This window comes from Ursus arctos, unplaced genomic scaffold, assembly GCF_023065955.2.
Source record: "Ursus arctos isolate Adak ecotype North America unplaced genomic scaffold, UrsArc2.0 scaffold_28, whole genome shotgun sequence".
NCBI lineage: Eukaryota > Metazoa > Chordata > Mammalia > Carnivora > Ursidae > Ursus > Ursus arctos.
In genome coordinates this window covers 20,445,943-20,458,897 of record NW_026622963.1, presented here as the reverse complement: position 1 = coordinate 20,458,897, position 12,955 = coordinate 20,445,943, and the positions used below count along the sequence as shown (strand labels likewise).

The 12,955-nt window shown below is 47.0% G+C and overlaps 1 protein-coding gene across 4 annotated transcripts in view; it reads right to left on the bottom strand.

Moving 5' to 3' along the window:
• The window catches only part of PCSK6 (proprotein convertase subtilisin/kexin type 6), a 179,203-nt gene that overhangs the window by 21,994 nt on the left and 144,254 nt on the right, over positions 1 to 12,955 (bottom strand). For 2 of the 4 annotated variants that reach the window (XM_026510261.4, XM_057303755.1), the window contains 2 exons: positions 2,858 to 3,037; positions 2,650 to 2,688 (listed from right to left, as the gene is read on the bottom strand). In XM_026510261.4, the coding sequence (XP_026366046.3) occupies positions 2,650 to 2,688; positions 2,858 to 3,037 (219 nt within the window). The remainder of the gene's footprint in view (positions 1 to 2,649; positions 2,689 to 2,857; positions 3,038 to 12,955) is intronic. The other 2 variants (XM_048221121.2, XM_057303756.1) reach the window with 1 other exon arrangement.

The window sequence follows — 12,955 nt, the reverse complement described above, 5'->3', positions numbered from 1 at the left end:
GACGTGAGGCGGAAGGCAGGGGCAGCCGTGGTCGACTGCAGACAGGAGGTGCGGACGAGACTAACAGACCCCTTTCACTGCAGGTCCGGTCTTCCCTCCTGACAGCTTGTCACCCGGGCCTCAGCTCTGCCAGGTTAAGCGCTGATGGGCCCTAAGTCTGTGACCCGACACAGTCCTGCACTGGACATGCCACACGTCCTGCATATCAACTCCTCTGTGCCTGTTGAGCTGTCCTGGAACGTGTCTAGGCAAAGGCTTCTGGGGCTCCTGGCTCCCCTCAGTCCTGTGTGGCGACTACATTGTCCCAAGCTATCCTCACAACCTTTTGTCCTTCCCTTGAGGCCACTCTCCTGGAGCAGCCCGAGCTCCTCCCCGTGGCCTGCCACCATCCCAGCTCCCCAGCCCTACTACCTGGGATCACCCAGCACAGCCTCTGAGCACCCCCAGGCCTGCTGAATCTGTTTCTGGGGTGGGGCACTTGACCCAAGCATCAGAGATGGGTCACTGGGGTGGCCTCACTCACTGCCACACCTGGTGTTCTCCAGTGGCCTCCAGCACATGTCCCAGCAGGCAGGCCATCACCTCAGGCTCTCCATCTTCAGTACCTCAGCTGCTCATGTTTCCCTGGCACCTTACCCGGCCATGCGGCTACTGCCCTACCTCCCTGCTGGACCCTCCAGCCTCCCGATCTCCCAGCCCTACCTCTTCCGTTGGATTTCCACACCTTCATTGACCTCAGGAACCCCAGACTCCACCACAACCGTGGATTTCCACTTGTCATGGCCCCGGGGCACTAACTGTGGCCACCTCCTCTGTCCCCGTTCCCAGGGACAATGTTGGCTGAGAATATGGCCGCTGCCCATCTGCATCATGGCTGCCCTCTCCCAGGGCAGCTCTCCTGCCAGCTCCGGTGAGGCACCAGACACCCCGCACAGGAGTGTGGGAGGCTGGACTCTGTCTCTGCCCCATGCTCGCCTCCTCCCCTTTACCTCTTGTCCCTGGGACAAGCGCTGGTCCTTCATCTCTGCCCCCAGTGCAGTGCTTTCCAGGGCCCCCTGTTGCTGTCTCCTGGGACCACTGCTCCATCAGACTCCCCTACCTCTTCCCGATGCACAGGCCTTCCGTGGAGTCCCACCAGGCTGTGCTCATCATCCCATGCACCTCTGTCTGAGGCCAGCTCTCCGAATTCTTGAGAACCTTCTCCCCCATGGGGCCACCCCTGCAAACTCCTGCTTCAACCCGCCTTACCTCTGCTAAAACTGCTGAAAGCTGATAATAATCATGGGGCCACTTCAAAATCACCCTCTCTTTCCCTGAGCTTCACTGGGGCTGATCTGCTCCTTCACAAGAGGCTTGGATGAGCAGCCCCATCGCACAAGCCCTTGACCGTGGACTCTAACATGGCTGCTCCCTCCCCTCCCCCTCACCCCCCTCCTCTCCCTCCTTCTTCTCCTTCTCCTCCTCCTCTTCTCTCCCACAGCCCTCCACACCACAGCATCCTCCTGATCTCACCCCTCTCTTGCTCTTTCCCTGTCTCTGGCTCTTCCTGCTATGACTGGCCTGCCCGTCCCACTTGCCCCAAGACTGTAGGGACCTTCCCTGAGAGTCAGGAACACATCCTATTCCCACGGCGACGCTCTCTATCCATCTAGGCTGTGCTTGGGGCAGACTAAGTCACTTGGGCTGCAGGGCAGTCCACTTGTGAGATTCCAGGGTAGTGTAAGGTTAGAGTCAGTAGCAGATTTTAAGAAAAAAAAAATCAGACCTTTATTAATAATTACTGAATCTTGCCACCACTTATAAATCACAGGGGGAAACAGAACAGATTAGTCCATACATAATTCAATGCTCCATGTTAAAGGAACGGTAGAAGAAATTGAAAATTGAATCAACCATAATTTATGCTCGATAGGTATCGGCGGAATTCTCTGTTTTGTTACTTTTCTTTTTTCAGAAGCTATTAGATAACTCAAAACATCAATATCCTTAGATATCACCCATCATTTACCAAGCAGCTGTAATATTTAGCTAAGGAAAATATGCCCAACCAGAAACACTCAGTTTCTCACAAATCACTGTGGGATGGTTCAGAGAGAAAGGAACCTAACATGCTAATCACGACTGTGCCCGGACCAGTGGTTGGAAATATTCTCCAGGCTGCTGTCTCCGTGCAGGGGGCCGGAGGTCCAGAGCCAAGGGTCTCCCCACCGACAATGGTACGGCTGGAGGAAAGGGATTCACACAAGGCATCTTTATTTCCTGTGAGATGCCTAACCTGGTTTTGGTGACATTAGTATCTACTGATGTAAGGTGCTGAGACCTTCTCCTGGGCCATCATCCCAGCTGTCAAGGGTGGTCAAGACTTCCACTGCTACCTCCTTTCCTGGCCATGCTCATTCACCCCAACCCTCCCGGGTCCATTAGGACCCGAATCCTTCCCACCTTCTGGCTATAGGGACAGAAAGTGGATGGACTTGAGAGGGTCAGGAGGCTGAGGCATGAGACGAAGAGATTTTGAGGGTAAGACAGGGCCCCAGGAGGAGGCTCATTAGCCAGGGGGCAAGTCTCAGTTCTGGTTGGGCATATAGAACTTTCTGTTTCCCGGCCTGGGAAGGTTGAAGAATACTTACTGGTCTGAAGCATACTTACTGGTCTGTAAAATATTAGGAGAGCCGTGGGTGGGAGGAGCTGTGTGAGTGCAAATTACCATCATTATTACAACTTCCAGGAAAGAAGGAAGACCCACCGTCATAATCCCCACCTTTGGCCAGGAACGGTCCCACATTTTAAGAGCTGCAGTGGAAAACCAAAACTCAGAGGCTGGCCTGGCCATCTCCTCTGGCTACAAGTTCATTACCTGTGTAGTCCTCCTCGTCCTCAGGAGCCTCGGTCTGGGACGGTGACAGAGCAGCCTTGGGTGGCTCCAATACGGGGGCTGAGAGCTCCAGCATCCGAGAGCGTGACTGATGGGAGCTGAAGGTGTTGTATGGGTGCTCGGCGGTGCCGTACAAGATGAGGCTCCATTCCTTCAATTTCCCTGAAAGGTACCAAGCCCAGAGTCACTGGACAGGCCTGAAACCACCCCCAGAATGCTCTTGAGGTGCCTGGCCCAAGGCTTCCCTCCCTCACAGAAGCGCAAGGTGCAGGGCTCCCACTGCAGGGCTCCGCACCCACCATATCCCTTCCTAGTCATCCGAGGACCAGGGACGCACCATGACCGCCCAGGCCGTGTTCTCTGTCCGCAGGTCTCACTGAAGCTCCCTCAACTGGCCTCCTCCCCTTCTTGGAATATCCAGAGAGCAGATCTGGGGCCTGGCCCTGAGCCTTGCCCCATCTGCTTCCAAACGGGACAGTTGCGTTGCACCAAGAAGACCTGCTATTAGAAGCCCTCACCCCGGACCACGGGAAGGTTGGTCTTGGGCTCCTTCCTGTGTAGCCTGTTCAGGTGGGCAGAGAAGTGCGATGGGGTGACAGTGGTAATGCAAACCCGAATGTCCCTGGAGGCTGGGAGTAGGGAGGACGTCCTCAAAAATGGCAGGACGAATGGCACAGACGCCAGACTATGTCAGGGGAGGTGAGAGGCACGGGGAGGACAGGCTAAACGGAGCATATCCAGCCATGCGCGGAGTGGGGTAGGGAGAAGGGGGGAGGCAGGGACCCCGCCCTGCCGTCCACCTCCACATGGGAATTATGGGCCCTGCTGCTAGGTCTTCCCAGGGTTAAACAGAAGTGAGAAACCTCGACTGCAATTTGCAGGTGAGACCTGCGATGTTAAAAAGCACGTCAGAAGCCAAGTTAGACAGGTGTGGGGGTCAGCCCAGGTGCAGGCCACAGTCTGGGCTTCCCTGCTTTAGTCTTCTATCCCTGAGTGGTCAGAGCAGTGAGCCCACGTGGAGGAGGTCGCTGCTGTCCTTCTTGTGCAAACGAGGGGCCGAGGTGCAGTGTGTCCAGCAGGGGACACACTGCTCATGCTCATAGACTCACTGGGGCTCCAGCCCAACACACAGTCGTCTAGCTGTGAGCCACTTCGAGGAACCCTTGTGACCGGCCACTGGGACACAAGCTGGGGACAGTGGCGTTGCCAGCTCCATGTCTGCGTCAGACAGACACAAATCCCTATCTTCCCTTTATTTTCTACTTTTGGGGTTCTTGGCCATCAGAATGCTTTAGGTGAGGGAAATGACTGCTCTAATTCTTCACTATCGATTTGTGTTTTCATTGTCACTTCTGCTCCTATGATTCCATTCTTGGCTCTGAATGGCAGGCCATCCGTCCTTAGATATCTGTCTGTACACTATTTTCGCAACATGGCAGCTTTGCCAGGATAACTTGATCTTTTGTTTGAATTCCAGGAATAGCTCACTCTTCCGAAATCCCAGAACAGGAGGCTCCTGCTTGCCCACATGCTCCAGAAGCCTTTGGGCTGTAATCCATTCTGTCCGAGGAGCTACGTGGAGGTCAGAGGCAGAACCGGCCTGCACGTACCAGGCCACACTCTGGTGCTGTTCTAAGCAGTGTGTGGTGTTGATCCAGTTACACCATGTGGCCCACAGCCACACTTGAGCCAGCCGAGGTCCCAGGCCCCCCAAAGCCTGCAGCCCTCAAGCTGTCCCAGCTCAGCCCCTGCATCCACGGGGACCTCCCCTGCCTGGCCATGGCTGGAGGATGCAGGATGCGGGTCCTTCAATTTGCAAACACATTCCTAGCTACTTCCTAGGACACCGACTTCCAAAGGGCCTGGTTCGTCTAGGCGCTCCACGGCCATTTCCCTAACGCGTTCCTAACACAGGCCACACAGTTGACAGCACCACGAGAAGTACTTGGCACGGGTGCTAGTTAGGAATTATCATCCATTCTCAACCTCCGAAGACCACATTAGAGCCAGATTTCCAAACCACACAGGAGCTGGGCACGTTAACTACGGGGCAAGGAACTGATTGAGGGGGGAGCGTGAGGACCTCATGATAGAGAGCGAGGCTCTGCAAGCTGTCATTTGAGGCCAGATCTTTTTCCACTCTGTATCATGTCCCCAAAAACACCCACCAAAGGGTGTTGCCACTAAAATTAGATTCGTATTTTCAGATATAGCTTTGGTAGGACAAACAAGAGAGGCCACTCTGAGCTCAGGACCAGCACGCACCCAGCAGAGGGAGAGAGAGTGGAAGGAATTCCAAGAAACCAAGACGGGAGAGCCTAAAAGTTCTCATCACAAGGAAAAAAAAAGAAACCAAAACAGAACAACATCTGTTTTCTTTGTGTGTGTGTGTGTGTGTGCCTGTATGAGACGATGGATATTAACCAAACTTACGGTGGTAACTTTCAAATGTAGGTAAGTCAGGCCATTATTCTGTACACCAATAAACTCAAACACTGCTGAGTGCCAGTCATATCTCAATAAAGCTGAAAGGAAAAAAAATTCAAGAAGCCAGCAGCAGGAGCTGCCTTGGAGGGAGGCTGGGGTTCAAGAATAGAAAAGAGACTTCATTTTTACTGTATTCCCTTGGGGACTGTTCGATTTTTTTTTTTTTTTTAAAGCTTCAGCATACATAATTTAAGAAGAAATTTAGTTTAATGAAAAAAAAAGTGGTTGTATAGTCAAAGAAAAAACATTAAAAAAACTGTGGTACTCAGGGCTTTTGGTTTATGTTTCTGAATAAGTAATAAATACAAATAGCTCAAAATCCAAACGTATAAAAGGGAATACAGCGGAGTCTCCCTCCAGCCCTGTCCCCTGGCCAGTGTGTCTCCTACCACAGGCAACTCCATTACTTGTTTCTTACGTATCCTTCCAGATGCATTTTATTCTTTTATTTTTTTTTTCAAGATTTTATTTATTTGTCGGAGAGATAGAGAGACAGAGAGAGAACACAAGCAGAGGGAGCAGAAAGCAGAGGGAGAAGCAGGCTCCCCACTGAGCAAGGAGTCCGATGCTGGACTCGATCCCAGGACTCAGGGATCATGACCTGAGCCGAAGGTAGACACTTAACCAACTGAGCCAAGCAAATATGAGCATATATTCTGCCCTGTCCCCTTTATTAACACACCTGGTAGAAACTTCTGCACCTTGCTTTTTCCATTAACAATGCATCTCGGTGACCTTCCCATCACTACATCAGAGAGATGCTGAGTCTTTTACTTAATGGTCCCCAACTGATGGGCATTTAGGTTGTTTCCAGTTTGCAATTACAAACAGTGCTATAACCTTGGTCACATGAGGAGGGAATCCAGGAAGGTAGAAAGAGGTCCCAGTGTGTGACCAGGTCCCAGTCCCTGCTCCCTCCATGCTCCCCACCTCCAGAGTCTGCCCTCACTTTGGGGAGATGACACACATGGGCGTAGAAAACCACAGAAAAGTAGAAGGAGAACATATCAGGGGGGCGATGCCAGACCAGAGACTGGGTCCACCCTCCATTGAACTGCCCTCCAGGGGCAGGAGGATTTAAAAATGTTGGCCTGCTTTGGACAAAGCATTTAACCAGTACGTATTATTTACTCTTCAAGACACTTGGCATGCCTGTTCAAGTTTACCCTGACAAAAACCCAACCAGTACCATTAGTTCCTTAATTTCCAGGAGGAGGGGGTCGGAGTCTTCAAAGACATCCAGATCCAAATTCTTTGTTTTTTTCTTTCCATCAGATTCCTGAGACTGTAGAAGAAAAGCTGACAAATCCACCTGCTTAACCACGTGGGGCAGGCACTGCCAGGACCCTGCCTCCGGATGTCCCCAGCAAAGCCCAGGCAACAATAATTGTGTGCGAGGCGGACGGTAATCCTGGCTAATACCAACAAATGGCTTTATCATCATTCACTATCTTCAGTGCAGCGTTTCCGCTCGAAGAACTGAATTGGTAATGAACAAACAGCATTATTCCTATTATTCAAAGGAAGAACAAGCATCAAGGGAGACTAGGGTTGAATTTGCCAATAGGAAAGTACCAGCAGTCATGAAGCTTTTCTGGGGCCCCGGGATTTGGAATCAAGCATTAGAAATCCTTGAGAGGGGAATTTACAATTGGAGACAAAAGAGGGTAGAAGTGGGGGCAAGGTTTTGTTAGGCTAAGGACTCTGAGCTAATACTTTTGAATTCTTGGGTTTTCTTTGGCCGTAAGAAGTTATTAATCCTCCCCCCGCACCCTTATATTGAAAGCATGCAGGGAGCAATTCTTCAGTCAAAACATAGTAAAGAAAGAGAGGTCTAAAAAAAAGTAATCAAGGAATACTTTTCAGTCTCACAGCCACCGCCCCCGCCCCCACCCCCCATGGAAGTTTCTTCCTTGTGAGGGCCAGGGAACCTGACTTACAAAGTTTTCAAAGTTTAATGAAGAGGTTTTGGTGGAAGGAATAAAAAAGGCTCACCTCCCTCTGTTTATAAAAATACACAAAAATACTTTAAAGAGGGGATTTTATGGTATGTGGATTATATTTCACTATATTTCAATAAAGCCATTATATGAAATACTGTGTGTATATATATATATACACATACATATATACACTCACATGTGTGTATTATACACACATGGAGAGAAACTCCAACATTTACTCAATAAATTTAACACATGATTAAAAATGCACTTTACGTCCACATTATGGCAACTAAGAGGGAGGAGATAAAGGGATTACAGGAAATGACCTGGAAAGGACAAGGAAGAGTGTACATATGTGTGGGCTCCCCATGTGCACGCGTGTGTGTGCGCACACGCACACCTGTGTGTGTTCACCCTCAGAGCCCAAAGTAAGACAGGGGAGATGGGAGAAACTTCCTTATGATCTTATAGCCATAAAAACCATTAAAGATGATATTTTCAGTACCAGGAAAAGGATCTAAGAACCCAAGCTCCAGTGTTCATTTAGGGGAAGGGTAGAAACAAATCTACATTTGGCGAAGAACAATCATCGTCCTGTATGGCAATGCACAAAATAGCATTTTCCTTAATGGCACCAATAAGGTGAGATAGGAAATGCTCAAATACCACCTTCTTAACATTTTTTACTTTTTTCAAAGTCATGAATCAACAGTTTGCCAAGTCAAGTAATGCTACACAGTTTAGTCCAAAGATGAAGTCCTTTTACTCCACCTTTTCACACTCTGAACTTGATTAAACGTTCATAGGCTATGTCCTAGTTTCTCAATTTTAGACACCATCCAATGACAACCTACCGAGGACATGGAGAAACCCCACTCTCACACCATCCCTCATATACTCATGTCCTCCCCCGTACCCCAACACTCTGTTAACATCATTTCTTCCTGGGTATTTAGTGTCTTCTCTCCCATCCCCCCTCCCATTTCATTTTGTGGGAGATTTCCTCAGGTCTTCTAACCTATCTATTGACTTTCTAATTTTTGCCTCATGTTTAAAATCTTCAAGGCATTGATCTGGTTCTCCCAATGTTCTTTTCTCAAAATGCAGAAACCCGTTCTTGTTTTATAGATGAGATATTTGGTCTTATCTTCCCTGAGGACGCTTATGAGATAACAGAATTTATTTATTTATTTTTAAAGATTTTATCTAATTATCTGTCAGAGAGAGAGAGAGCACAAGCAGGGGGACCAGCAGGTAGAGGGATAAGCAGGCTCCCCGCAGAGCAAGGAGCCTGATGTGGGACTCGATTCCAGGACCCCAAGACCATGACCTAACCAACTGAGCCACCCAGGTGTTCTGGGATAACAGAATTTATATATTGGTCTTTGCCCCAATTCTTGGCACAGAGCCCCTGAGACCCTTGTCATTTCCTAACTGAGAAGAGCAATAGACACATCTCCTGTTATAATATTTGTCTTTGACCCTGTCTCTGACTCAGGACTCCTAAAATCCTTATAAATTCCTAAGCATCCTTTGTTCTATGGAAGTGACTCTGGGTGGGCTCCTGGATGGGGGCTGGTCGCCAAAAAGACCAAGCTATGATTAGAAGCTTGGAATTGTCAACCCTGTCCCCACTTCTCTAGAGAGGGGTTAAAAATAAAGTCAGTAACTGATCATGCCTACATGAGGAAGCCTCCTTAAAAATCCCAATAGTATGTGGTTTGGGGAGCTTCAAGGTGGGCAAACACATCCCCACCAGGAGGGTGACGCACCCCAACTCTGCAGGGACAGAAGCTCCTGCTCTCGGGACTCTCCCAGACCTCACCCTCTCTCTGTATCTTTTCATCTGTCTATTCATCTGTATCCTTTATCATTTCCTTCAATAAACTGGTTGAGTGTAAGTAAGTGCTTCCCTGGGTTTTGTGAGCTGTCCTAGCAAATCAACTGACTTCCAAGAGGAGTTCTTTAGAACACCATCTATGACTGGTGGGTCAAAAGCAGCAGCGATAACCTGAACTTGATGATATTAGCATCTGAAGTGTCCGTGAGTGTGCAGGTGTGGTGGGCAGTCTTGTGGAACTGAGCCCTTAAGCTGCAGGATCTGACGCTATCTCTGGGTAGGTGGTGGCAGAATTGACTTAAATCGTAGGACACCTGATGGGCATGACTAAGAGTTGCTTGTTGTGGGCAGAAACTACACACTTGGTGACTAGAAGTGTCCGAGGTGAAATGTTCTGCATGAATAGTAAAGGAGATACACAGGAGGAAAACACAGTAGGAAATAACTGGAGTTTTCCCTGCGTAGGGGAGGAATAACTAAATCTTTCTATTTATACGACCAATTACAGTTTTTCTAAAGTTTTCTGCTGCTGCCTGACTTGCTCTTTCCCCTCCAAGTTTCTTCTTTGTTAGGGTTTATTTCTGCTTGAACGTTAGATAATTTCCTCAAATGTCTGGGGGTCCTCCAGGGGGGTCTTTTCATATTCAGTAGTAAGGCACTCAAAAGCTGATTGGAAGCTCTGTGTGCTGGAATATGGAAACATACTTTTTGTTTGTTCATTCATTTTGCATAAGGCAAACTTGCTAGCTGTACAGTATGAGAAAAGAAATGTTATTATACTATATAAGGTGGCCCAGATGTGAACGAGGCTTACAGCAAATGTAAACACTTCCCCTCAGAACAACGGAGGTCAGAGGAAAATGTATTATCTTTACAGCGCAGAAATCGGATATATTTTTTAAAGATTTTATTTATTTGAGAGAGAGTGTGAGCGAGAGTGAGAGACAGCATGAGTGGGGGGGGGGCAGAAGGAGAGAGAGAAGCAGGCTCTCATCTGAGCAGGGAGCCCAGTGCGGGGCTCGATCCTGGGACTTGATCCCAGGACTCGAGGATCATGACGTGAGCCAAAGGCAGAGGCTTAACCAAAGGAACCACCCAGGTGCCCCCGAAATCTGAAATTTAAAAAATACTGCTAACGGGGCACCTGGGTTGAGCCTCCAACTCTTCATTTTGGCTCAGGTCAGGGTCTCAGGGTCATGAGATTGAATCCCCCGGTTGGGCTCCGTGCTCAGCATGGAGTCTGCTTGAGATTCTCTCTCTCCTCTCCCTCTATACCCCTCCCCATTCCCTCTCTCTCTCTCATACATACATAAATAAAATCTTTTAAAAAATAAATAAAAAATACTGCCAACCCAGAATTCCATCGCCAGTGAAAATACCATTCGAAACTGGGTGGAGTCATGGAAACATCACAAGGATTGCCTCAAACCAGAGTCAAAGTCGATGCGTCAACAAATGAACAGATATACACATTTTTAAAAAACAAACAAATCAAATTGGTTGAAATAAAGACATTTTGAAATAAATCTAACCTGAGCCAACTCATAGCCGGCAGGCCAACATGATAAGAAATGATAAAGGAAATTCTTCAGGCAGAAGCAAAATGATACCAGATTAAAAACTGAATATACAGGAAAGAATGAAGAGCACCAGAGATGGAAATACATGGATAAACAAAAAAGAGTAGCTTTTTTCCTTCTCTTACTTTCTTAAAAGACAAAGACTGCTTAAAGCAAAAATATCACTGTGAAATGCAGTTGGTAATATATACAGAAGTAAAATATACGACACAATCATAGCACAAAGTCGGGAGTGGGGGGATAGAAAGACACCATCTTTAAGCTCTTAGATTTGTAAAGTGTGAAGCCATGTGATATTAATTCTAAGTAAACTGTAATGTATTAAGGATACGTATTGTAATCCTTACAGTAACCACACAAATATGGCTAAAAGGTCAATAAAGGAAATAAAATATAATATTCAAAATTATTTAATGCCCCCCAAAAAAGGGCAGGAAAAGAGAAACCCCCCCTTTTTTTTAAGGGGGGAGCAGAGGGAAGGACAGACAGCATTTTAAGCTGACTCCTCGCTCAGCACAGAGTCCGACATGGGGCTCGATATCACGACCCTGAGATCACAACCTGAGCTGAAACCAAGGGTCAGAGGCTCAACTGACTGAGCCACCCAGGTGCCCCAAAGAGAAACCTTTATAATACTGTTGGATTTTGCTTAACATTGAACTTGGAATTTTTGTAGTTATGTTCTTGAGTGAGACTGGCTGAAAATTCTCCATAATGTGCTGTTGGGATTTGGCACAAGGATACACAGGCTTCATTCAACTACTGGGGACTGTTTCCCTTTTTTCTACCGTGTGAAAGAGTTTATGGAATATTGATGTTATTTCTTCCATTTAAATGTGTAGTGGAATTTGCCAGTTCATCTATCCAGCCTTGAGTTTCCTTTTAAATTATAGAAACAATTTCTGAGGATAATTTTAATCTTTATTTTTTTCTTGTGTCAGTTTTACCAAGTTGTTTTTTTTTTCCCCTTGGAATTTGCCTGTTTCACTTAAAATTTCTTTTTCTTTTTTCCTTTCTTTTTTGGTCACAAAGTTGTTTATAATACCTTCTTACAGTAACTTTAATGTATACGGGATTTAGAATAATGTTCCTCATTTTCATTCCTAAAATGATATATTCTCAGGTTTTTCCCTTGATTGGTCTTCCTAGAGGTTTATCAATTTTATTTGTTTCTTCAAAGAACCAGTTTATGGTTTTCTTGATTCTCTCTTCCATATCTTTGCTTTCTATTTTATTAATTTCTGCTCTTAAAAACCTTTCCTTCTTTCTGCTTTCTTTGCATTGATGTTGTTGGTCTTTCTCTACCATTTTAAGTTGGATGCTTAGCACATTACTTTCCAGGCTTTCCTCCTTCCTAATCCATGCAGTTAGGGCCAGAAATTCATGAGGGAGCAGAAGGCTAGCTGAGGACAAAGCACAAGCTGACATTTGCAACCTCCCCCCACCCCCCACTCCTGGGCGGGACATGTGTGACATTCTTCCAGGAAGCTCCCAACTATCTTAACGTTAATGCCTTGCTAGAGGGAAAAACAACCTGAACAAGGGCTCCAGATATCCTGGGAGTCTTCCTTAACATATGAAAATCCTTTTGAGGCCTCCCTTTTTCTTACCTCCCCCAACTCCCAAGTATATAATCAGCCACCCCTCAACAGGCCTGGTGCAGACTCCTTCCGCTCAGGGGTCCTGTGTCCATCCCTTAATAAAACCACCATTTGGCACCAAAGACCTCTCAAGAATTCTTTCTTGGTCATTGGCTCTGGACCCCACCCCACCAAACCTCACCTATATGACAAAACCACATCAAATTTCGCTCCCTCCATGACTTTACTGGTACTCCACTTGTTTGCATATGTATTACTCTTATCATCATGCAGTTTGACATATTTCCTAATTTAAATTAGAGTCTTTTTCCTTAGACACATGAGTTATTTAGAAGCATTTTTTGATTTCCAAGTGTATGGGCTTTTCCTAGTTACCCTTCTATTTTGATTTTTGACTTACGTGTAATGTCAGAGGACAGCATTTATATGTCACCAATCCTTAGAAATATGCTGAAGCTTGCCAGGTCGCCCACTATGTGGCCAATTTTCATCAATATTCTATTCATGCTTGAAAAGAAATGGTATTCTTCGGTTGGTGGGTACGGTGCTCCAACAGGCGCGTTAGACCTAACTTGTCAGTTGCGATGCTCAAATCCTGTATTACTGAAGGTTGCTGTTTTCCTCAT